Source organism: Pristiophorus japonicus, unplaced genomic scaffold, assembly GCF_044704955.1.
Source record: "Pristiophorus japonicus isolate sPriJap1 unplaced genomic scaffold, sPriJap1.hap1 HAP1_SCAFFOLD_1225, whole genome shotgun sequence".
Lineage (NCBI taxonomy): Eukaryota > Metazoa > Chordata > Chondrichthyes > Pristiophoridae > Pristiophorus > Pristiophorus japonicus.
The window spans coordinates 37,501-64,367 of NW_027250889.1; the positions used below are offsets into that span (position 1 = coordinate 37,501).

At 57.0% G+C, this 26,867-nt stretch overlaps 1 protein-coding gene across 1 annotated transcript in view; it reads right to left on the minus strand.

The window, feature by feature from the left end:
• LOC139242117 (matrix metalloproteinase-14-like) overlaps nucleotides 1–24,365 on the minus strand; it is a 35,429-nt gene extending 11,064 nt beyond the window's left edge. The window contains exons 1-5 of the mRNA XM_070870246.1: nucleotides 24,211–24,365; nucleotides 21,592–21,714; nucleotides 17,297–17,604; nucleotides 13,851–14,012; nucleotides 7,227–7,414 (exon numbers count right to left, since the gene is read on the minus strand). Of these exons, the coding sequence (XP_070726347.1) occupies nucleotides 7,227–7,414; nucleotides 13,851–14,012; nucleotides 17,297–17,604; nucleotides 21,592–21,714; nucleotides 24,211–24,314 (885 nt within the window). The 5' untranslated portion in view covers nucleotides 24,315–24,365. The remainder of the gene's footprint in view (nucleotides 1–7,226; nucleotides 7,415–13,850; nucleotides 14,013–17,296; nucleotides 17,605–21,591; nucleotides 21,715–24,210) is intronic.
• Nucleotides 24,366–26,867: the final 2,502 nt, after the last annotated feature.

The following is a 26,867-nucleotide window of genomic DNA, read 5'->3' on the forward strand; positions in this document are numbered from 1 at the left end:
TCCCCTCTCCCTCAGGGAGATATCTGTACACTGACTGGTGTCTCTCAGTCCCCTCTCCCTCAGGGAGATGTCTGTACACTGACTGGTGTCTCTCAGTCCCTCTCCCTCAGGGAGATATCTGTACACTGACTGGTGTCTCTCAGTCCCCTCTCCCTCGGGGAGATATCTGTACACTGACTGGTGTCTCTCAGTCCCCTCTCCCTCAGGGAGATATCTGTACACTGACTGGTGTCTCTCAGTCCCTCTCCCTCAGGGAGATATCTGTACACTGACTGGTGTCTCTCTGTCCCTCTCTCTCAGGGAGATATCTGTACACTGACTGGTGTCTCTCAGTCCCTCTCCCTCAGGGAGATATCTGTACACTGACTGGTGTCTCTCAGTCCCCTCTCTCCCTCAGGGAGATATCTGTACACTGACTGGTGTCTCTCAGTCCCCTCTCCCTCAGGGAGATATCTGTACACTGACTGGTGTCGCTCAGTCCCCTCTCTCCCTCAGGGTGATATCTGTACACTGACTGGTGTCTCTCAGTCCCCTCTCCCTCAGGGAGATATCTGTACACTGACTGGTGTCTCTCAGTCCCTGTCCCTCAGGGAGATATCTGTACACTGACTGGTGTCTCTCAGTCCCTGTCCCTCAGGGAGATATCTGTACACTGACTGGTGTCTCTCAGTCCCCTCTCCCTCAGGGAGATATCTGTACACTGACTGGTGTCTCTCAGTCCCTCTCCCTCAGGGAGATATCTGTACACTGACTGGTGTCTCTCAGTCCCTGTCCCTCAGGGAGATATCTGTACACTGACTGGTGTCTCTCAGTCCCTGTCCCTCAGGGAGATATCTGTACACTGACTGGTGTCTCTCAGTCCCTGTCCCTCAGGGAGATATCTGTACACTGACTGGTGTCTCTCAGTCCCCTCTCCCTCAGGGAGATATCTGTACACTGACTGGTGTCTCTCAGTCCCCTCTCCCTCAGGGAGATATCTGTACACTGACTGGTGTCTCTCAGTCCCTCTCTCTCCCTCAGGGAGATATCTGTACACTGACTGGTATCTCTCAGTCCCTCTCCCTCAGGGATATATCTGTACACTGACTGGTGTCTCTCAGTCCCTCTCCCTCAGGGAGATATCTGTACACTGACTGGTGTCTCTCAGTCCCCCTCTCCCTCAGGGAGATATCTGTACACTGACTGGTGTCTCTCAGTCCCCTCTCTCTCAGGGAGATATCTGTACACTGACTGGTGTCTCTCAGTCCCCTCTCCCTCAGGGAGATATCTGTACACTGACTGGTGTCTCTCAGTCCCTCTCCCTCAGGGAGATATCTGTACACTGACTGGTGTCTCTCAGTCCCTCTCCCTCGGGGAGATATCTGTACACTGACTGGTGTCTCTCACTTCCTCTCCCTCAGGGAGATATCTGTACACTGACTGGTGTCTCTCAGTCCCGCTCCCTCAGGGAGATATCTGTACACTGACTGGTGTCTCTCAGTCCCCTCTCCCTCAGGGAGATATCTGTACACTGACTGGTGTCTCTCAGTCCCCTCTCCCTCAGGGAGATATCTGTACACTGACTGGTGTCTCTCAGTCCCTCTCCCTCAGGGATATCTGTACACTGACTGGTGTCTCTCAGTCCCCTCTCTCTCAGGGAGATATCTGTACACTGACTGGTGTCTCTCAGTCCCTCTCCCTCAGGGAGATATCTGTACACTGACTGGTGTCTCTCAGTCCCCTCTCCCTCGGGGAGATATCTGTACACTGACTGGTGTCTCCCAGTCCCTCTTTCTCAGGGAGATATCTGTACACTGACTGGTGTCTCTCAGTCCCTCTCCCTCAGGGAGATATCTGTACACTGACTGGTGTCTCTCAGTCCCCTCTCTCCCTCAGGGAGATATCTGTACACTGACTGGTGTCTCTCAGTCCCTCTCCCTCAGGGAGATATCTGTACACTGACTGGTGTCTCTCAGTCCCCTCTCCCTCAGGGAGATATCTATACACTGACTGGTGTCTCTCTGTCCCTCTCTCTCAGGGAGATATCTGTACACTGACTGGTGTCTCTCAGTCCCTCTCCCTCAGGGAGATATCTGTACACTGACTGGTGTCTCCCAGTCCCCTCTCTCCCTCAGGGAGATATCTGTACACTGACTGGTGTCTCTCAGTCCCCTCTCCCTCAGGGAGATATCTGTACACTGACTGGTGTCACTCAGTCCCCTCTCTCCCTCAGGGTGATATCGGTACACTGACTGGTGTCTCTCAGTCCCCTCTCCCTCAGGGAGATATCTGTACACTGACTGGTGTCTCTCAGTCCCTGTCCCTCAGGGAGATATCTGTACACTGACTGATGTCTCTCAGTCCCTGTCCCTCAGGGAGATATCTGTACACTGACTGGTGTCTCTCAGTCCCCTCTCCCTCAGGGTGATATCTGTACACTGACTGGTGTCTCTCAGTCCCCTCTCCCTCAGGGAGATATCTGTACACTGACTGGTGTCTCTCAGTCCCTCTCCCTCAGGGAGATATCTGTACACTGACTGGTGTCTCTCAGTCACTCTCTCTCCCTCAGGGAGATATCTGTACACTGACTGGTATCTCTCAGTCCCTCTCCCTCAGGGATATATCTGTACACTGACTGGTGTCTCTCAGTCCCTCTCCCTCAGGGAGATATCTGTACACTGACTGGTGTCTCTCAGTCCCCGTCTCCCTCATGGAGATATCTGTACACTGACTGGTGTCTCTCAGTCCCCTCTCTCTCAGGGAGATATCTGTACACTGACTGGTGTCTCTCAGTCCCCTCTCCCTCAGGGAGATATCTGTATACTGACTGGTGTGTCTCAGTCCCCTCTCCCTCAGGGAGATATCTGTACACTGACTGGTGTCTATCAGTCCTATCTCCCTCAGGGAGATATCTGTACACTGACTGGTGTCTCTCAGTCCCCTCTCCCTCAGGGAGATATCTGTACACTGACTGGTGTCTCTCAGTCCCTCTCCCTCAGGGATATCTGTACACTGACTGGTGTCTCTCAGTCCCCTCTCTCTCAGGGAGATATCTGAACACTGACTGGTGTCTCTCAGTCCCCTCTCTCTCAGGGAGATATCTGAACACTGACTGGTGTCTCTCAGTCCCTCTCCCTCAGGGAGATATCTGTACACTGACTGGTGTCTCTCAGTCCCTCTCCCTCAGGGAGATATCTGTACACTGACTCGTGTCTCTCAGTCCCTCTCCCTCAGGGAGATATCTGTACACTGACTGGTGTCTCTCAGTCCCTCTCCCTCATGGAGATATCTGTACACTGACTGGTGTATCTCAGTCCCTCTCCCTCAGGGAAATATCTGTACACTGACTGGTGTCTCTCAGTCCCCTCTCTCTCAGGGAGATATCTGTACACTGACTGGTGTCTCTCAGTCCCTCTCCCTCAGGGAGATATCTGTACACTGACTGGTGTCTCTCAGTCCCCTCTCCCTCGGGGAGATATCTGTACACTGACTGGTGTCTCCCAGTCCCTCTTTCTCAGGGAGATATCTGTACACTGACTGGTGTCTCTCAGTCCCTCTCCCTCAGGGAGATATCTGTACACTGACTGGTGTCTCTCAGTCCCCTCTCTCCCTCAGGGAGATATCTGTACACTGACTGGTGTCTCTCAGTCCCTCTCCCTCAGGGAGATATCTGTACACTGACTGGTGTCTCTCAGTCCCCTCTCCCTCAGGGAGATATCTATACACTGACTGGTGTCTCTCTGTCCCTCTCTCTCAGGGAGATATCTGTACACTGACTGGTGTCTCTCAGTCCCTCTCCCTCAGGGAGATATCTGTACACTGACTGGTGTCTCCCAGTCCCCTCTCTCCCTCAGGGAGATATCTGTACACTGACTGGTGTCTCTCAGTCCCCTCTCCCTCAGGGAGATATCTGTACACTGACTGGTGTCACTCAGTCCCCTCTCTCCCTCAGGGTGATATCGGTACACTGACTGGTGTCTCTCAGTCCCCTCTCCCTCAGGGAGATATCTGTACACTGACTGGTGTCTCTCAGTCCCTGTCCCTCAGGGAGATATCTGTACACTGACTGATGTCTCTCAGTCCCTGTCCCTCAGGGAGATATCTGTACACTGACTGGTGTCTCTCAGTCCCTCTCCCTCAGGGAGATATCTGTACACTGACTGGTGTCTCTCAGTCACTCTCTCTCCCTCAGGGAGATATCTGTACACTGACTGGTATCTCTCAGTCCCTCTCCCTCAGGGATATATCTGTACACTGACTGGTGTCTCTCAGTCCCTCTCCCTCAGGGAGATATCTGTACACTGACTGGTGTCTCTCAGTCCCCGTCTCCCTCATGGAGATATCTGTACACTGACTGGTGTCTCTCAGTCCCCTCTCTCTCAGGGAGATATCTGTACACTGACTGGTGTCTCTCAGTCCCCTCTCCCTCAGGGAGATATCTGTATACTGACTGGTGTGTCTCAGTCCCCTCTCCCTCAGGGAGATATCTGTACACTGACTGGTGTCTATCAGTCCTATCTCCCTCAGGGAGATATCTGTACACTGACTGGTGTCTCTCAGTCCCCTCTCCCTCAGGGAGATATCTGTACACTGACTGGTGTCTCTCAGTCCCTCTCCCTCAGGGATATCTGTACACTGACTGGTGTCTCTCAGTCCCCTCTCTCTCAGGGAGATATCTGAACACTGACTGGTGTCTCTCAGTCCCCTCTCTCTCAGGGAGATATCTGAACACTGACTGGTGTCTCTCAGTCCCTCTCCCTCAGGGAGATATCTGTACACTGACTGGTGTCTCTCAGTCCCTCTCCCTCAGGGAGATATCTGTACACTGACTCGTGTCTCTCAGTCCCTCTCCCTCAGGGAGATATCTGTACACTGACTGGTGTCTCTCAGTCCCTCTCCCTCATGGAGATATCTGTACACTGACTGGTGTATCTCAGTCCCTCTCCCTCAGGGAAATATCTGTACAGTGACTGGTGTCTCTCAGTCCCCTCTCCCTCAGGGAGATAACTGTACACTGACTGGTGTCTCTCACTCCCCTCTTCCTTAGGGAGATATCTGTACACTGACTGGTGTCTCTCAGTCCCCTCTCCCTCAGGGAGATATCTGTACACTGACTGGTGTCTCTCAGTCCCTCTCCCTCAGGGAGATATCTGTACACTGACTGGTGTCTCTCAGTCCCTCTCTCTCAGGGAGATATCTGTACACTGACTGGTGTCTCTCAGTCCCTCTCCCTCAGGGAGATATCTGTACACTGACTGGTGTCTCTCAGTCCCTCTCCCTCAGGGAGATATCTGTACACTGACTGGTGTCTCTCAGTCCCTCTCCCTCAGGGAGATATCTGTACACTGACTGGTGTCTCTCAATCCCTCTCTACCTCAGGGAGATATCTGTGCACTGACTGGTGTCTCTCAGTCCCCTCTCCCTCAGGGAGATATCTGTACACTGACTGGTGTCTCTCAGTCCCTCTCCCTCAGGGAGATATCTGTACACTGACTGGTGTATCCCAGTCCCTCTCTCTCAGGGAGATATCTGTACACTGACTGGTGTCTCTCAGTCCCTCTCCCTCAGGGAGATATCTGTATACTGACTGGTGTCTCTCAGTCCCCTCTCCCTCAGGGAGATATCTGTACACTGACTGGTGTCTCTCAGTCCCTCTCCCTCAGGGAGATATCTGTACACTGACTGGTGTCTCTCAGTCCCTCTCCCTCAGGGAGATATCTGTACACTGACTGGTGTCTCTCAGTCCCTCTCCCTCAGGGAGATATCTGTACACTGACTGGTGTATCCCAGTCCCTCTCTCTCAGGGAGATATCTGTACACTGACTGGTGTCTCTCAGTCCCTCTCCCTCAGGGAGCTATCTGTACACTGACTGGTGTCTCTCAGTCCCCTCTCCCTCAGGGAGATATCTGTACACTGACTGTTGTCTCTCAGTCCCTCTCCCTCAGGGAGATATCTGTACACTGACTGGTGTCTCTCAGTCCCTCTCCCTCAGGGTGTCTCCGATATCCCATGATGCCGACATCCCACAATCCCGCCAACATTGCAACATTCTCATGGTGTCTTCAATATTCCCACATTCCCAGCATCTCTCCAATACTCCGACACTCCCAGGGTCCCTTCCATACTCCCAGGATCACCAAATATTCCAACTTTCCCCAGGGTTCCCTCCGATTTCCCCAGGGTTCTCTGCGGCACACCCAGGGCCCCTCCCACACTCCCAGGGCCCCTCCCACTCCCCCAGGGCCACTCCCACACCCACAGGGCCCCCCCCAAACTCACAGGGTCCCTCCCACTCCCCCAGCCCCGTGCCCCTCCCACACTCCCAGGGCCCCTCCCACTCCCCCAGGGCCCCTCCCACACCCACAGGGCCCCTCCCACACCCACAGGGCCCCTCCCACACCCACAGGGCCCCCCCCAAACTCAAAGGGTCCCTCCCACTCCCCCAGCCCAGTGCCCCTCCCACACTCCCAGGACCCCTCCTACACTCCCCCAATGCCCCACCCATACTCACAGGGCCACTGCCATACTCACAGGGCCCCTCCCACACTCACAGGGCCCCTTCGCCACCCCCAAGTGCCCCTCCCCCACCTCCCAGTGCCCCTCCTCCACCCCACAATGTCCCTGGGGTATTCCCAGGGCACTCCCCACAATGTCCCTGGGGTATTCCCAGGGCACTCCCCACAATGTCCCTGGGGTATTCCCAGGGCACCCCCCCACTCCCCAGTGCCCCTCCCCCATCACCCAATGTCCCTGGGGTATTCCCAGGGCACCCCCCCACCCCCAGTGCCCCTCCCCCATCACCCAATGTTCCTGGGGTATTCCCAGGGCACCCCCCCACCCCCCAGTGCCCCTCCCCCACCCTCCAATGTCCCTGGGGTATTCCCCTCCACCCCCCCATCCCCCAGTGCCCCTCCCCCACCCTCCAATGTCCCTGGGGTATTCCCAGGGCACCCCCCCACTCCCCAGTGCCCCTCCCCCATCACCCAATGTCCCTGGGGTATTCCCAGGGCACTCCCCACAATGTCCCTGGGGTATTCCCAGGGCAGCCCCCACCCCCAGTGCCCCTCCCCCATCACCCAATGTCCCTGGGGTATTCCCAGGGCACCGCCCCACCCCCCAGTGCCCCTCCCCCATCACCCAATGTCCCTGGGGTATTCCCAGGGCACCCCCCCCACCCCCCAGTGCCCCTCCCCCACCCTCCAATGTCCCTGGGGTATTCCCCTCCAGCCCCCCCCGGCCCGCCCACCTTGAAGACGAACATCTCCCCGCGGAGGAAGGTGACAGTGTCCACGTTGCCGTCACAGATCTTGGGCCCGTAGGGCGACGAGGGCTTGGTGGGGTGGTAGGGGTCCTTGGTGGGGAGCTTGGGCACCTTGGGGGGCAGGGTGGGGAGCCGCTTGGTGGGCTTCGGGCGGGGATCGTAGTCGGGAGGTCCTGCAGGAGACAAGAGCGGGAGTTAGGATCGTCTGCACAGTGGAACATAACGGGAGGCAACTCCAGTCCGGACCACGCTCCGCACCGCATCGGGTTACGGAGACTGATCGCCACGGAAACCAGCCCCTGCGCCCGACTGGTCCAGGCCGGTGTTAACGCTCCACGTCACCCCCTCCTCTCCCCCCTCTTCATCCAACACCGATCAGCGTATCCACCATCCCCTTCGAGGGACAGGAGGAGGCCAGTCAGCTCCCAATGTACCATCATTCAATGACATCGTCACTGATCTGTCCACTGACTGGTGTCTCTCAGTCCCTCTCCCTCAGGGAGATATCTGTACACGGACTGGTGTCTCTCAGTCCCTCTCCCTCAGGGAGATATCTGTACACTGACTGGTGTCTCTCAGTCCCTCTCCCTCAGGGAGATATCTGTACACGGACTGGTGTCTCTCAGTCCCTCTCCCTCAGGGAGATATCTGTCCACTGACTGGTGTCTCTCAGTCCCTCTCCCTCAGGGAGATATCTGTACATGGACTGGTGTCTCTCAGTCCCTCTCCCTCAGGGAGATATCTGTACACTGACTGGTGTCTCTCAGTCCCCTCTCCCTCAGGGAGATATCTGTACACGGACTGGTGTCTCTCAGTCCCTCTCCCTCAGGGAGATATCTGTACACTGACTGGTGTATCTCAGTCCCTCTCCCTCAGGGAGATATCTGTACACTGACTGGTGTCTCTCAGTCCCTCTCCTTCAGGGAGATATCTGCACACTGACTGGTGTCTCTCAGTCCCTCTCCCTCAGGGAGATATCTGTACACTGACTGGTGTCTCTCAGTCCCTCTCCTTCAGGGAGATATCTGTACACTGACTGGTGTTTCTCAGTCCCTCTCCCTCAGGGAGATATCTGTACACTGACTGGTGTCTCTCAGTCCCTCTCCCTCAGGGAGATATCTGCACACTGACTGGTGTCTCTCAGTCCCTCTCCCTCAGGGAGATATCTGTACACTGACTGGTGTCTCTCAGTCCCTCTCCCTCAGGGAGATATCTGTACACTGACTGGTGTCTCTCAGTCCCCTCTCCCTCAGGGAGATATCTGTACACTGACTGGTGTCTCTCAGTCCCTCTCCCTCAGGGAGATATCTGTACACTGACTGGTGTCTCTCAGTCCCCTCTCCCTCAGGGAGATATCTGTCCACTGACTGGTGTCTCTCAGTCTCTCTCCCTCAGGGAGATATCTGTACACTGACTGGTGTCTCTCAGTCCCTCTCCCTCAGGGAGATATCTGTACACTGACTGGTGTCTCTCAGTCCCTCTCCCTCAGGGAGATATCTATACACTGACTGGTGTCTCTCAGTCCCTCTCCCTCAGGGAGATACCTGTACACTGACTGGTGTCTCTCAGTCCCTCTCTCCCTCAGGGAGATATCTGTACACTGACTGGTGTCTCTCAGTCCCTCTCCCTCAGGGAGATATCTATACACTGACTGGTGTCTCTCAGTCCCTCTCCCTCAGGGAGATATCTGTACACTGACTGGTGTCTCTCAGTCCCTCTCCCTTTATATAACGTCGTGAAATGTCGCACAGCACTTCACAGGAGTAAGATGAGATTTTAAAAAATTGACTCCGATCTGGTATAAGTAGAATTTAGATGAGGTTACAAAGAGGTGGGTTTTATGGAGCGTCTTAAAGGAGGAAAGCGAGGTAGAGAGCCGGAGAGGTTTAGGGAGGGAGTTCCAGGGCTTGGGGCCCAGGCAACAGAAGGCACGGCCACCGATGGTGGAGCGATTATAAGAACATAAGAATTAGGAACAGGAGTAGGCCATCTCGCCCCTCGAGCCTGCTCCGCCATTCAACAAGACCATGGCTGATCTGGCCGTGGACTCAGCTCCACTTAAACGCCCGCTCCCCGTAACCCTTAATTCCCTTATTGGTTAAAAATCTATCTACCTGTGACTTGAATACATTCAATGAGCTAGCCTCAACTGCTTCCTTGGGCAGAGAATTCCACAGATTCACAACCCTCTGGGAGAAGAAATTCCTTCTCAACTCGGTTTTAAATTGGCTCCCCCGTATTTTGAGGCTGTGCCCCCTAGTTCTAGTCTCCCCAACCAGTGGGAACAACCTCTCTGCCTCTATCTTGTCTATCCCTTTCATTATTTTAAATGTTTCTTTAAGATCACCCCTCATCCTTCTGAACTCCAACGAGTAAAGACCCAGTCTACTCAATCTATCATCATAAGGTAACCCCTTCATCACCGGAATCAGCCGAGTGAACTGTCAGGGGGCAACACAGTCGCACCTCAGTCAGAAGGTCGTGGGTTCAAGTCCCACTCCAGGGGCTCAAGAAATCTCGGCTGACACTCCAGTGTAGTACTGAGGGAGTGCCGCACTGTCGGAGGGGCAGTACTGAGGGAGTGCCGCACTGTCGGAGGGGCAGTACTGAGGGAGTGCCGCACTGTCGGAGGGGCAGTACTGAGGGAGTGCTGCACTGTCGGAGGGGCAGTACTGAGGGAGTGCTGCACTGTCGGAGGAGCAGTACTGAGGGACTGCAGTACTGAGGGAGTGCCACACTGTCGGAGGGACAGTACTGAGGGAGCCCCGCACTGTCGGAGGGGCAGTACTGAGGGAGCGCCGCACTGTCGGAGGGGCAGTACTGAGGGAGCCCCGCACTGTCGGAGGGGCAGTACTGAGGGAGTGCTGCGCTGTTGAAGGGGCAGTATTGAGGGAGCCCCGCACTGTCGGAGGGGCAGTACTGAGGGAGTGCCGCACTGTCGGAGGGGCAGTACTGAGGGAGCCCCGCACTGTCGGAGGATCAGTACTGAGGGAGCCCTGCACTGTCGGAGAGGCAGTACTGAGGGAGCGCCGCACTGTCGGAGGGGCAGTACTGAGGGAGCCCCTCACTGTCGGAGGGGCAGTACTGAGGGAGTGCCACACTGTCGGAGGGGCAGTACTGAGGGAGTGCCACACTGTCGGAGGGGCAGTACTGAGGGAGTGCCACACTGTCGGAGGGGCCGTCTTTCAGATGAGTCGTTAAATCGAGGTATTGTCTGCTCTCTCAGGTGGATGTAAAAGATCCCGGGGCCACTATTGGAAGAAGAGCAGGGGAGTTCTCCCCGGTGTCCTGGGGCCAATATTTATCCCTCAATCAACATCACTAAAACAGATGATCTGGTCATTATCACATTGCTGCGTGTGGGAGCTTGCTGTGTGAAAATTGGCTGCTGTGTTTCCTACAAGCTTCTTCTTCATCACAGGCAGCCCCTCGGAGTCGAGGGAGACTTGCTCCCACTCTAACAGTGAGTTCTCAGGTGACTGAACAGCCCAATACGGGAGCCACAGTCCCCTGTCACAGGTTGGACAGACAGTGGTTGAGGGAAGGGGAGGGTGGGACTGGTTTGCCGCACGCTCCTTCCGCTGCCTGCGCTTGCTTTCTGCACGCTCTCGGCGACGAGACTCGAGGTGCTCAGCGCCCTCCCGGATGCACTCCCTCCACTTAGGGCGGACTGGTCTTTGGGCCCAGGGACTCCCAGGTGTCGGTGGGGGATGTTGCACTTTATCAGGGGAGGCTTTGAGGGTGTGTCCCTTGTAACGTTTCCTCTGCCCACCTGGGGCTCGCTTGCCGTGAAGGAGTTCCGAGTGGAGCGCTTGCTTTGGGGAGTCTCGTGTCTGGGGGCCATGTGGACAATGTGGCCCTGCCCAGCGGAGCTGGTCGAGTGTGGTCAGTGCTTCGATGCTGGGGATGTTGGGCCTGGTCGAGGACGCTAACGTTGGTGCGTCTGTCCTCCCGGGGGATTTGCAGGATCTTGCGGAGGCAGCGTTGGTGGTATTTCTCCAGCGACTTGAGGTGTCTACTGTACATTGTCCGTGTCTCTGAGCCATACAGGAGGGCGGGTATCACTACAGCCCTGTAGACCGTGAGCTGGGTGGTGGATTTGAGGGTCTGGTCTTCGAACACTCTCTTCCTCAGGCGACCGAAGGCTGCACTGACGCACTGGAGGCGGTGTTGGACCTTGTCGACAATGCCTGCCCTCGCTGACAGGAGGCTCCCGAGGTATGGGAAATGGTCCACACTGTCCAGGGCCGGCCTGGATCTTGATGACTGGGGGACAGTGCTGTGCGGCGAGGACAGGCTTGTGGAGGACCTTTGTCTTACGGGATAGGCAGGCCAACATCCCCAGCATCGAAGCACTGACCACACTCGACCAGCTCCGCTGGGCAGGGCCACATTGTCCGCATGGCCCCCCAGACACGAGACTCCCCAAAGCAAGCGCTCCACTCGGAACTCCTTCACGGCAAGCGAGCCCCAGGTGGGCAGAGGAAACGTTACAAGGGACACACCCTCAAAGCCTCCCTGATAAAGTGCAACATCCCCCACTGACACCTGGGAGTCCCTGGGCCCAAAGACCAGTCCGCCCTAAGTGGAGGAAGTGCATCCGGGAGGGCGCTGAGCACCTCGAGTCTCGTCGCCGAGAGCGTGCAGAAAGCAAGCGCAGGCAGCGGAAGGAGCGTGCGGCAAACCAGTCCCACCCTCCCCTTCCCTCAACCACTGTCTGTCCCACCTGTGACAGGGGACTGTGGTTCTCGTATTGGACTGTTCAGTCACCTGAGAACTCACTGCTAGAGTGGAGGCAAGTCTTCCTCGATTCCCAGGGACTGCCTGTGAAGATGTTGACTATGACTGACTCGTAAAGGAGAGGCAGGACTGAGTGAAATCTACCAGACAGGCAAGGGCTGGTTAGAGCTGTGTGAGTGAGTGAGTGAGAGATTGAGTGAGTGAGTGAGTGAGAGATTGAGTGAGTGAGTGAGTGAGAGATTGAGTGAGTGAGTGAGAGATTGAGTGAGTGAGTGAGTGAGTGAGTGAGAGATTGAGTGAGTGAGTGAGTGAGTGATAGATTGAGTGAGTGAGTGAGAGATTGAGTGAGTGAGTGAGTGAGAGATTGAGTGAGTGAGTGAGAGATTGAGTGAGTGAGTGAGTGAGAGTGAGTGAGTGAGAGATTGAGTGAGTGAGTGAGTGAGAGATTGAGTGAGTGAGTGAGTGAGAGTGAGTGAGTGAGAGATTGAGTGAGTGAGTGAGTGAGTGAGAGATTGAGTGAGTGAGTGAGAGATTGAGTGAGAGATTGAGTGAGAGATTGAGTGAGTGAGTGAGTGAGTGAGTGAGTGAGAGAGTGAGTGAGTGAGTGAGTGGGCACGTGTTGTGAGCTGGAGACCGAGAAACTCTGGGAGGGTAATGATTTAATGGAGACGTGGGTTAAGGTCGGGCACGGGGGAACAGGCCGTGTTCACTAAATACTGTTAGTCAGACAAATGGCGAAGGTGCGAGGAGGAATGTGGTAAAGATGACTTTACTGTGCGGCAGCTGAGCTCTGGTTGAAACTGGGCGGAGCCAAACGCTTTGGTTGGAGTTAATGAACGGGAAGGTTTTGATCGGGAGGATATTACAGAGAGCCAGACAGCAAAGAGGAGATGGTGGATGAGTGAGGTGCACAATTAAAGGTGAATGCCAATTAAAAGAACATTGCCGGGATAATGGGCCGGTTAAATTGCCCAGAGGCTACCTCGGGAGAGATGATGGTTAGTGACAGCACAGAGAAGGAGTGCCTGGTGAGGGAACGCTGTGTTCGGGAGTTAGCCGAGCTCCAGCGAGTCGCACTCCCGCCTCTGAGTCACAACGTTGTGGGTTCAAGTCTCCGCACTCCAGACACTCCAACTCATAATCCAGGCCGACACTCCCCGGCGGCAGTACTGAGGGAGTGCCGCACTGTCGGAGGGGCAGTACTGAGGGAGTGCCGCACTGTCGGAGGGGCAGTACTGAGGGAGTGCCGCACTGTCGGAGGGGCAGTACTGAGGGAGTGCCGCACTGTCGGAGGGGCAGTACTGAGGGAGCGCCGCACTGTCGGAGGGGCAGTACTGAGGGAGCGCCGCACTGTCGGAGGGGCAGTACTGAGGGAGTGCCGCACTGTCGGAGGGCAGTACTGAGGGAGTGCCGCACTGTCGGAGGGGCAGTACTGAGGGAGCGCCGCACTGTCGGAGGGGCAGTACTGAGGGAGCCCCGCACTGTCGGAGGGGCAGTACTGAGGGAGCGCCGCACTGTCGGAGGGGCAGTACTGAGGGAGCGCCGCACTGTCGGAGGGGCAGTACTGAGGGAGCGCCGCACTGTCGGAGGGGCAGTACTGAGGGAGCCCCGCACTGTCGGAGGGGCAGTATTTTGGGATGAGAGTTATGGGACGTTAAAGATCCCACAGCCACTATTGGAAGAGAAGGACAGTTGGGCCTCAGTGTCCTGGGACCAGTATTTATCCCTCAGCCAACATCACCAAAAAAACAAAGAGATTGTCTGGACATTATGTGCTGATAGTGGGATCTTGCTGTGCGGAGATTGGCTGCCGCATGTGATTGGGTTCCTGGTGAGGATGGGCTTGGGGCCCGGGGAACACCACCTTACCGTACAGCTGCTGGATTCCCCGTCTGTCATCCTCGGGAAGCTCAAAGTTGTCCGTGTCCATCCACTGGTAGAAGGGGGCCATGATGGCATTCGGGTCGTTGGAATGTTCGAGGCCCAGGGCATGGCCCAGCTCGTGCACCGCCACCAGGAAAATGTCGTTACCTGCGGGGAGAGACGTGGCAAGGTCACAGGTCGGCAACGAGCACCCTGAGGTCACAGGTCAGCAACGAGCGCCCTGAGGTCACAGGTCGGGAACAAACACGGTGAGGTCACAGGTCGGCAACGAGCACCGTGAGGTCACAGGTCGGCAAAGAGCACCGTGAGGTCACAGGTTGACAACCAACGTTGTGAGGTCACAGGTCGGCAACGAGCGCAGTGAGGTCACAGGTTGGCAAAGAGCACATTGAGGTCACAGGTCGGCAATAAACGCTGTGAGGTCACAGGTCGGCAACGAGCGCAGTGAGGTCACAGGTCGGCAACGAGCGCAGTGAGGTCACAGGTTGGCAACGAATGCCGTGAGGTCACAGGTCGGCAATGAATGCTGTGAGGTCACAGGTCGGCAACAAGCGCAGTGAGGTCCCGGGTCAGCAACAAGCGCAGTGAGGTCAAAGGGCGGCAATGAGTACCGTGGGGTCACAGGTCAGCAACGAACGCAGTAAGGTCACAGGTCGGCAGTGAGGTTATAGGTCGGCAACAAACGCAGTGAGATCATAGGTCAGCATTGAACACGGTGAGGTCACAGGTCAGCAACGAGTGCAGACTCTCATACACTCCCCGACACAGTCACACACACAGGCAACAAATTGCATTTATATAGCACCTGTAACACTCACTCACATGCTCTCCCTCTCATACTCTTACTCACACACTCACTCTCTCGCGCGCACACTCTCTCGCGCGCACACTCTCTCGCGCGCACACTCTCTCGCGCGCACACTCTCTCGCGCGCACACTCTCTCGCGCGCACACTCTCTCGCGCGCACACTCTCTCGCGCGCACACTCTCTCGCGCGCACACTCTCTCGCGCTCACACTCTCTCTCGCTCACACTCTCTCTCGCTCACACTCTCTCTCGCTCACACTCTCTCTCGCTCACACTCTCTCTCGCTCACACTCTCTCACACACACACTCTCTCACACACACTCTCTCTCACACACACTCTCTCTCACACTCACACTCTCTCACACACACTCTCTCACACACTCACACTCTCTCACACTCACACTCTCTCACACACACACTCTCACACACACACACACACACACTCTCTCACACACACACTCTCTCACACACACACTCTCTCACACACACACTCTCTCACACTCACACTCTCTCACACTCACACTCTCACACTCTCACACTCTCACACTCTCACACTCTCTCGCGCACACTCTCTCGCGCACACTCTCTCTCGCGCACACACACTCTCGCGCACACACACTCTCGCGCACTCACTCTCGCGCACTCACACTCTCGCGCACTCACACTCTCGCGCACTCACACTCTCGCGCACTCACACTCTCGCGCACTCACACTCTCGCGCACTCACACTCTCGCGCACTCACACTCTCGCGCACTCACACTCTCGCGCACTCACACTCTCGCGCACTCACACTCTCGCGCTCTCACACTCTCGCGCTCTCACACTCTCGCGCACTCACACTCTCGCGCACTCACACTCTCGCGCACTCACACTCTCGCGCACTCACACTCTCGCGCACTCACACTCTCGCGCACTCACACTCTCGCGCACTCACACTCTCGCGCACTCACACTCTCGCGCACTCACACTCTCGCGCACTCACACTCTCGCGCACTCACACTCTCGCGCACTCACTCTCGCGCACTCACACTCTCGCGCACTCACACTCTCGCGCACTCACACTCTCGCGCACTCACACTCTCGCGCACTCACACTCTCGCGCACTCACACTCTCGCGCACTCACACTCTCGCGCACTCACACTCTCGCGCACTCACACTCTCGCGCACTCACACTCTCGCGCACTCACACTCTCGCGCACTCACACTCTCGCGCACTCACACTCTCGCGCACTCACACTCTCGCGCACTCACACTCTCGCGCACTCACACTCTCGCGCACTCACACTCTCGCGCACTCACACTCTCGCGCACTCACACTCTCGCGCTCTCACACTCTCGCGCTCTCACACTCTCGCGCTCTCACACTCTCGCGCTCTCACACTCTCGCGCTCTCACACTCTCGCGCTCTCACACTCTCGCGCTCTCACACTCTCGCGCTCTCACACTCTCGCGCTCTCACACTCTCGCGCTCTCACACTCTCGCGCTCTCACACTCTCGCGCTCTCACACTCTCGCGCTCTCACACTCTCGCGCTCTCACACTCTCGCGCTCTCACACTCTCGCGCTCTCACACTCTCGCGCTCTCACACTCTCGCGCTCTCACACTCTCGCGCTCTCACACTCTCGCGCTCTCACACTCTCGCGCTCTCACACTCTCGCGCTCTCACACTCTCGCGCTCTCACACTCTCACGCTCTCGCGCTCTCACACACACACACACTCTCTCGCACACACACTCTCTCGCACACACACACTCTCGCACACACACACTCTCTCACACACACACTCTCTCACACACACACTCTCACACACACACTCTCTCACACACACACTCTCTCACACACACACTCTCTCACACACACACTCTCTCACACACACACTCTCTCACACACACACTCTCTCACACACACACTCTCTCACACACACACTCTCTCACACACACACTCTCTCACACACACACTCTCTCACACACACACTCTCTCACACACACACTCTCTCACACACACACACTCTCACACACACACACTCTCACACACACACACTCTCACACACACACACTCTCACACACACACACTCTCACACACACACTCTCTCACACACACACTCTCTCACACACACACTCTCTCACACACACACTCTCTCACACACACACTCTCTCACACACACACTCTCTCACACACACACTCTCTCACACACACACTCTCTCACACACACACTCTCTCACACACACACTCTCTCACACACACACTCTCTCACACACACACTCTCTCACACACACACTCTCTCACACACACACACTCTCACACACACACACTCTCACACACACACACTCTCACACACACACACTCTCACACACACACACTCTCACACACACACACTCTCACACACACACTCTCTCGCACACACACACTCTCGCACACCCACACACTCTCGCACACCCACACACTCTCGCACACCCACACACTCACTCACACTCACACTCACACTCACACCCACACACTCACTCACACTCACACTCACACTCACACTCACACACACTCACACTCACACACACTCACACTCACACTCACACTCACACTCACACTCACACTCACACTCACACTGTGCCATACGATTCACTCACCCATGAGCTCCTGATTGGCGACGGTCCAGGGCTCGGCCGAGTCGAAGTGTGTGTCGCCCCCAATCCCGGCCCCGGGGAAGTAGGCGTGGGCCAGGAATCCCCCCTCCCCATCGAAGGGCGTGCTGTCACCGTGGAAGCCCTCAGCGAAGAAGATCATGATGTCGGCGAACTTCTGGGCCCCGGACTGGATGTAGTAGTAGGGGATCTCGCGGAAGGTCAGGGGGGTGAGCTTGTCCCAGACCCCGATGGCCCGGCGAATGGCCCGCTTGGTCTCGTACTCGCCCACCTTGGGGGTGTAGTTCTGGATACTGCGGGGGAGAGGGACGGAGGGAGAGCGATGTTCACTCGAGGGTTCGCTCTGTCTCGACACTGCCCTCCCTCAAACCCCCCCGCCCAGAGTGTCCCTGAGCCCCACTCACAAACAGCACAGCAAGATCCCATTCCATCACCTCCCCACACAGAGTGTTCCTGAGCTCCACACACAAGCAGCACAGCAAGATCCCATTCCATCACCTCCCCACACAGAGTGTTCCTGAGCCCCACTCACAAACAGCACAGCAAGATCCCATTCCATCACCTCCCCACACAGAGTGTTCCTGAGCCCCACACACAAACAGCACAGCAAGATCCCATTCCATCACCTCCCCACACAGAGTGTTCCTGAGCCCCACTCACAAACAGCACAGCAAGATCCCATTCCATCACCTCCGCACACAGAGTGTTCCTGAGCACCACACACAAACAGCACAGCAAGATCCCATTCCATCACCTCCCCACACAGAGTGTTCCTGAGCTCCACACACAAGCAGCACAGCAAGATCCCATTCCATCACCTCCCCACACAGAGTGTCCCTGAGCCCCACACACAAACAGCACAGCAAGATCCCATTCCATCACCTCCCTGCCCAGAGTGTTCCTGAGCCCCACACACAAACAGCACAGCAAGATCCCATTCCACACCCCTCCCCGCCCAGAGTGTCCCTGAGCCCCACACACAAGCAGCACAGCAAGATCCCATTCCATCACCTCCCCACACAGAGTGTCCCTGAGCCCCACACACAAACAGCACAGCAAGATCCCATTCCACACCCCTCCCTGCCCAGAGTGTCCCTGAGCCCCACACACAAACAGCACAGCAAGATCCCATTCCACCCCTCCCCGCCCAGAGTGTTCCTGAGCCCCACACACAAGCAGCACAGCAAGATCCCATTCCACACCCCTCCCCGCCCAGAATGTCCCTGAGCCCCACACACAAGCAGCACAGCAAGATCCCATTCCATCACCTCCCCACACAGAGTGTTCCTGAGCCCCACACACAAGCAGCACAGCAAGATCCCATTCCACACCCCTCCCTGCCCAGAGTGTCCCTGAGCCCCACACACAAGCAGCACAGCAAGATCCCATTCCATCACCTCCCTGCCCAGAGTGTCCCTGAGCCCCACACACAAGCAGCACAGTAAGATCCCATTCCACACCCCTCCCCACACAGAGTGTTCCTGAGCTCCACACAAAAACAGCACAGCAAGATCCCATTCCACACCCCTCCCCGCCCAGAGTGTCCCTGAGCCCCACACACAAACAGCACAGCAAGATCCCATTCCACCCCCCTCCCTGCCCAGAGTGTCCCTGAGCCCCACTCACAAACAGCACAGCAAGATCCCATTCCACCCCCCTCCCTGCCCAGAGTGTCCCTGAGTCCCACTCACAAACAGCACAGCAAGATCCCATTCCACCCCCTCCCCGCTCAGAGTGTTCCTGAGCCCCACACACAAACAGCACAGCAAGATCCCATTCCAACCCCCTCCCTGCCCAGAGTGTCTCTGAGCCCCACACACAAACAGCACAGCAAGATCCCATTCCACCCCGCTCCCCACACAGAGTGTTCCTGAGCCCCACACACAAACAGCACAGCAAGATCCCATTCCACCCCGCTCCCCACACAGAGTGTTCCTGAGCACCACACACAAACAGCACAGCAAGATCCCATTCCACACCCCTCCCCGCCCAGAGTGTCCCTGAGCCCCACACACAAACAGCACAGCAAGATCCCATTCCATCACCTCCCCACACAGAGTGTTCCTGAGCCCCACACACAAACAGCACAGCAAGATCCCATTCCATCACCTCCCCACACAGTGTCTGAGCCCCACACACAAACAGCACAGCAAGATCCCATTCCATCACCTCCCCACACAGAGTGTCCCTGAGCTCCAATACACACAAACAGCACAGCAAGATCCCATTCCACACCCCTCCCCGCCCAGAGTGTCCCTAAGCCCCACACACAAACAGCACAGCAAGATCCCATTCCACACCTCTCCCTGCCCAGAGTGTCCCTGAGCCCCACACACAAACAGCACAGCAAGATCCCATTCCATCACCTCCCTGCCCAGAGTGTCCCTGAGCCCCACACACAAACAGCACAGCAAGATCCCATTTCATCACCTCCCTGCCCAGAGTGTTCCTGAGCCCCACACACAAACAGCACAGCAAGATCCCATTCCATCACCTCCCCACACAGAGTGTTCCTGAGCCCCACACACAAACAGCACAGCAAGATCCCATTCCATCACCTCCCCACACAGTGTTCCTGAGCTCCACACACAAACAGCACAGTAAGATCCCATTCCACACCGATCCCATTCCACACCACTCCCTGCCCAGAGTGTTCCTGAGCTCCACACACAAACAGCACAGCAAGATCCCATTCCACACCACTCCCTGCCCAGTGTCCCTGAGCCCCACACACAAACAGCACAGCAAGATCCCATTCCACCCCATCCCTGCCCAGAGTGTCCCTGAGCCCCACTCACAAACAGCACAGCAAGATCCCATTCCACCCCCTCCCTGCCCAGAGTGTCCCTGAGTCCCACTCACAAACAGCACAGCAAGATCCCATTCCACCCCCTCCCTGCCCAGAGTGTCTCTGAGCCCCACACACAAACAGCACAGCAAGATCCCATTCCACCCGCTCCCCACACAGAGTGTTCCTGAGCCCCACACACAAACAGCACAGCAAGATCCCATTCCACCCGCTCCCCACACAGAGTGTTCCTGAGCCCCACACACAAACAGCACAGCAAGATCCCATTCCAAACCCACCTCACACAGTGTTCCTGAGCCCACACACAAACAGCACAGCAAGATCCCATTCCATCACCTCCCTGCCCAGAGTGTCTCTGAGCCCCACACACAAACAGCACAGCAAGATCCCATTCCACCCGCTCCCCACACAGAGTGTTCCTGAGCCCCACACAAAACAGCACAGCAAGATCCCATTCCATCCCCTCCCCACCCACTCACACTCACTCAGTGAGCCTCAGTGTGTGTGAGGAGATGAGCTGACCTTTGGCCCCTGACCACCCCCTGCCCAATCCCACATCGCTCTGACCACCCCCCTCAGCTGCGCCACCCGCCCCCCCGACCCACCTCTGGTCACCGCGGGCAACGTGACTGGAGGGTCGGCCGAGATTCCCCCCTCCCTCTCCCTGAACCCCCCCCTCCTCCATGGCCACTCCCTCCGGGCCACGACCCCACCTGCAGGTGATCTCCCCCTCCCCCCGGCCCCTCCCGCCCCGTGGCCCCGTCCCCGGATCCGCCCCCACCTGTAGGTGATCTCCCCCTCCCCCCGGCCCCTCCCCCCCGTGGCCCCGCCCCCGGCCCCTCCCCCCCGTGGCCCCGCCCCCGGCCCCACCCCCACCTGTAGGTGATCTCCCCCTCCCCCGGCCCCTCCCCCCCCGTGGCCCCGCCCCCACCTGTAGGTGATCTCCCCCTCCCCGGCCCCTCCCCCTCGTGGCCCCGCCCCCACCTGTAGGTGATCTCTCCCTCCCCCCGGCCCCTCCCCCCCGTGGCCCCACCCCCGGCCCCGTCCCCACCTGTAGGTGACCTCTCCCTCCCCCGGCCCCTCCCCCTGGCCCCTCCCCTCCCCCCGGCCCCGCCCCCACCTGTAGGTGATCTCCCCCTCCCCCCGGCCCCTCCCCCCCGTGGCCCCGCCCCCACCTGTAGGTGATCTCTCCCTCCCCCCGGCCCCTCCCCCCCGTGGCCCCAACCCACCTGTAAGTGATCTCCCCCTCCCACCCCCGGCCCCTCCCCCCCGTGGCCCCGCCCCCGGCCCCGCCCCCACCTGTAGGTAATCTCCCCCTCCCCCCCGGCCCCTCCCCCCGGCCCCTCCCCCGGCCCCGCCCCCACCTGTAGGTGATCTCCCCCTCCCCGGCCCCTCCCCCTCGTGGCCCCGCCCCCACCTGTAGGTGATCTCTCCCTCCCCCCCGTGGCCCCGCCCCCAGCCCCACCCCCACCTGTAGGTGATCTCCCGTTGGCTCCACTTCAGGCCCTGGATAGCGAATCGCTTCCGCCGCAGGTTACTTTTCAGGATGGAGCCGAACTTGTCGGGGACTCCACAACGGGGTTTCTTCATCCACCTGGCAGGGGCACAGCAACAGGTCAGGGGTCAGCACAAGAAGACCATAAGAACTAGGAGCAGGAGTCGGCCATTCGGCCCCTCGAGCCTGCTCCGCCATTTAATACGACCATGACTGATCCGATCATGGACTCAGCTCCACTTCCCCGCCCGCTCCCCATAACCCTTCACTCCCTTATCGCTCAAAAATCTGTCTATCTCCACCTTAAATATATTCAATGACCCAGCCTCCACAGCTCTCTGGGGCAGAGAATTCCACAGATTTACAACCCTCTGAGAGAAGAAATTCCTCCTCATCTCAGTTTTAAATGGGCGGCCCCTTATTCTGAGACCATGCCCCCTAGTTCTAGTCTGCCCCATCAGTGGGAACATCCTCTCTGCATCCACCTTGTCGAGCCCCCTCACAATCTGATACGTTTCGATAAGATCACCTCTCATTCTTCTGAATTCCAATGAGTAGAGGCCCAACCTCCTCAACCTTTCCTCATAAGTCAACCCCCTCATCCCCAGAATCAACCGAGTGAACCTTCTCTGAACTGCCTCCAAAGCAAGTATATCCTTCCGTAAATACGGAGACCAAAACTGCACGCAGTACTCCAGGTGTGGCCTCACCAATACCCTGTACAACTGCACACAGTACTCCAGGTGTGGCCTCACCAATACCCTGTATAACTGCACGCAGTACTCCAGGTGTGGCCTCACCAATACCCTGTATAACTGGGGCAAGACTTCCCTGCTTTTATACTCCATCCCCTTTGCAATAAAGGCCAAGATACCATTGGCCTTCCTGATCACTTGCTGTACCTGCAGACTAACCTTTTGTGTTTCATGCACAAGTAACCCCCAGGTCCCGCTGTACTGCGGCACTTTGCAATCTTTCTCCATTTAAATTATAATTTGTTTTTCTATTTTTTCTGCCAAAGTGCATGACCTCACACTTTCCCACATTATACTCCATCTGACAAATTTTTACCCACTCACTGAGCCTGTCTATGTCCTTTTACAGGTTTTTTGTGTCCTCCTCACACATTGCTTTTCCTCCCATCTTTGTATCATCAGCAAACTTGTCTACGTTACACTCAGTCCCTTCTTCCAAGTTGTTAATATAGATTGTAAATAGTTGGGGCCCCAGCACTGATCCCTGCGGCACCCCACTAGTTACTGATTGCCAACCCGAGAATGAACCATTTATCCCGACTCTCTGTTCTCTGTTAGTTAACCAATCCTCTATCCATGCTAATATATTACCCCCAACCCCGTGAACTTTTATCTTGTGTAGTAACCTTTTATGTGGCACCTTGTCAAATGCCTTCTGGAAATCCAAATACACATCCACTGGTTCCCCTTTATCCACTGGTTCCCCTTTATCCACCCTGTTCATTGTATCCTCAAAGAACTCCAGCAAATTTGTCAAACGTGACTTCCCCATCATAAATACACACTGACTCTGCCTGACCGAATTTTGCTTTTCCAAATATCCTGCTACTGCTTCTTTAATAATGGACTCCAACATTTTCCCAACCACAGACGTTAGGCTAACTGGTCTATAGTTTCCTGCTTTTTGTCTGCCTCCTTTTTTAAATAGAGGGAGAGGTCAGGGGTCATCAACATCTGGGGGGAGAGGTCAGGGGTCATCAGACTCTGGGGAGGGGCGGAACAAGAGGTCAGGGGTCATCAGACTCAGGGGAGGGACGGAGCAAGAGATCAGGGATCATCAGACTCTGGGAAGGGGAACAAGAGGTCAGGGGTCATCAGACTCAGGGGAGGGACGGAGCAAGAGATCAGGGATCATCAGACTCTGGGAAGGGGAACAAGAGGTCAGGGATCATCAGACTCTGGGAAGGGGAACAAGAGGTCAGGGGTCATCAGACTCAGGGATGGGGGAACAAGAGGTCAGGGGTCATCAGACTCAGGGATGGGGGAACAAGAGGTCAGGGGTGGTCAGAATTCGGGTGGGTGCCAGCGAGGTGAAAGAGAGTTAGAGACGGTCAGCCCCTACCCGAACCGTGTCCATTCCCCCTCTTGCTGTGTGAGCCCCCCCGCCCCCATCCCTCGGTGGAACGAGCTTGGAGACAGCCCCCTGTACACAGGAGCGAGGGGGGGGGGGGTCACAGAAATACAACCTGTGATCCCAAACTGAGAGCCACGAATCTCCAGCCAACAGCACGACGATACCTCGCACCGCAAGGGAGCAGAAGGCCTCAGGGCCTGCTCACTGACTCGGGCCTCTCTTCCCAGACACTCCTCAGCCTCGCCATCCGGAGCCGGGCCTATCCTCGGGGAAACCAGGCCCGTTCCTTTCCTCCCCTCTGCCGGTCCGTTCCCCTCCAGTCCGCCGCCACTATGCACCTCTCGCTGAACTAGACCTGCCTCGGCCGGACCCTCCGTTGCCGCAGGCAACACCGAAGCCTGAGGCCTACTTGCGTCATCATCGGGTTTGCCTAAAACAGACCGTCGCCCGTTCCCTTCGCGCCCCCCCCCAACCACCAAGACTTACTGGACCGTCTTCTCGTCGAAACTTCCCGTCTCCGGGATTCCGTAGAATCGCTGCATGGAGGCGATCGCCTCAGTGATGGTCTGCTGCGTCCTCATGGTGGACATACGCAGGTCGCCAGGAGGGAGGTAACCATATTGCTGAAGCCAGGCCTGAAAGAGAAGGAAGGAGCGGGGGGTGAGAGGTCACACAGCGACAGGGGGGGTTGGCTAAGGAGTATTGTTAGATTCACAGTCTGTGTCCACCCTGCCCCCCCGATACCCATAGCCCCCAATACCCATCGCCCCCATAATCCATCGCCCCCATACCCCCCTCCCCGATACCCATCTCTCCCATACCACCCTCCCCGATACCCATCGCCCCCATACCCCCCTCCCCGATACCCATCACCCCCATACCCCCCAATACTCATCGCCCCCATACCCCCCAATACCCATCACCCCCATAGCCCCCGATACCCATCGCCCCCATACCGCCCCGATACCCATCGCCCCCATACCGCCCCGATACCCATCGTCCCCATACCCCCCTCCCCGATACCCATCACCCCCATACCCATCGCCCCCATAATCCATCGCCCCCATAATCCATCGCCCCCATACCCATCTCTCCCATACCACCCTCCCCGATACCCATTGCCCCCATACCCCCCTCCCCGATACCCATCACCCCCATACCTCCCAATACCCATCACCCCCATAGCCCCCGATACCCATCGCCCCCATACCGCCCCAATACCCATCGCCCCCATAATCCATCACCCCCATAATCCATCGCCCCCATACCCCCCTCCCCGATACCCATCACCCCCATACCTCCCTATACCCATCGCCCCCATACCCCCCCTATACCCATAACTGCCCGATATCCATCGCCCCCATACCCCCCTATACCCATCGCCCCCATACCCCCCTATACCCATCACTCCCATACCCCCCCATACCCATACCCCCCGATACCCATCGCCCTCATACCACCCCGCTACCCATCGCCCCCATACCCCCCCTATACCCATACCCCCCTCCCCGATACCCATCGCCACCATACCCCCCTCCCCGATACCCATCGCCCCAATACCCATCACCCCCATTCGCCCCCCAACAACCACGAACCCTTCTTGGCCGATAACTGGACATTCTCAGAGTGGTCACCAGCTGCTGCGGGCAGGAGAAAAGGAGAGACAGAGAGAGACAGCGAGGGAGAGAGTGAGGGAGGGAGAGAGACCCAGAGACAGATGGAGACAGTGAATGAGAGAGTGAGGCAGAGTGACAGACAGACAGAGTGAGACAGTGAGAGAGACAGAGTGAGAGGGTCAGTGATCACAGCCGAGCAAAAACTCCAGGCCGACACTCCCAGTGTACTACTGAGGGAGTGCCGCACTGTCGGAGGGGCAGTACTGAGGGAGCGCCGCACTGTCGGAGGGGCAGTACTGAGGGAGCGCCGCACTGTCGGAGGGGCAGTACTGAGGGAGCGCCGCACTGTCGGAGGGGCAGTACTGAGGGAGCGCCGCACTGTCGGAGGGGCAGTACTGAGGGAGTGCTGCACTGTCGGAGGGGCAGTACTGAGGGAGTGCCGCACTGTCGGAGGGGCGGTACTGAGGGAGCGCCGCACTGTCGGAGGGGCAGTACTGAGGGAGTGGCGCACTGTCGGAGGGGCAGTACTGAGGGAGTGCTGCACTGTCGGAGGGGCAGTACTGAGGGAGTGCCGCACTGTCGGAGGGGCAGTACTGAGGGAGTGCCGCACTGTCGGAGGGGCAGTACTGAGGGAGTGCCGCACTGTCGGAGGGGCAGTACTGAGGGAGCGCCGCACTGTCGGAGGGGCAGTACTGAGGGAGAGCCGCACTGTCGGAGGGGCAGTACTGAGGGAGTGCCGCACTGTCGGAGGGGCCGTCTTTTGGATGAGACATTAAACCGAGGTCTGCCCTCTCGGGTGGATGTAAAAGATCCCGGGGCCACTATTTTGAAGAAGAGCAGGGGAGTTCTCCCCGGTGTCCTGGGGCCAATATTTATCCCTCAACCAACATCACTAAAACAGATTATCTGGTCATTATCACATGGCTGTGTGTGGGATCTTGCTGTGCGCAAATTGGCGTTTCCCACAATACAACAATGACTGCACTCCATAAAGGGCTTCATTGGCTGTAAAACACTTTGAGACGTCCGGTGCTTGAGAAAGGCGCGACAGAAATGCACAACTCTCTTTCATCCGTAAGCAAGAGAGAGACAGAGAGACAGAAAGAGAAAGAAAAAGAGACAGAGAAAAATAGAGTGAGAGACAGAAAGACAGAAGGAGACAGAAAAGAAAGGGAGAGACAGACAGACAGCGAGACAGAGACAGGAAGGGAGAGAGAAAAAGCGAGAGACAAAAAGAGAGAGAGAGGAAAAGAGAGATACAGCATGAAAGTGAGAGAGAGAGAGAGAGAGAGAGACAGGGAGATCTGGAGAAACAGAGTGTTGTAAAGTGCTACTAATGCACCTTCACACACACACAAACCTCACGTGTAACCATGTGATCCCCAGGGGCAGATCTGGGCAGGGTTCATTAACCAACGTAACCACGGGTTGGGCTGATGCCTGTCGAGTGTGTGAAGCACTCACACCAAGCAGGAACAGAGAGCAGTGGGCCAGGGGGCCCATAGACTCTGGAGGATATCCCGCAGT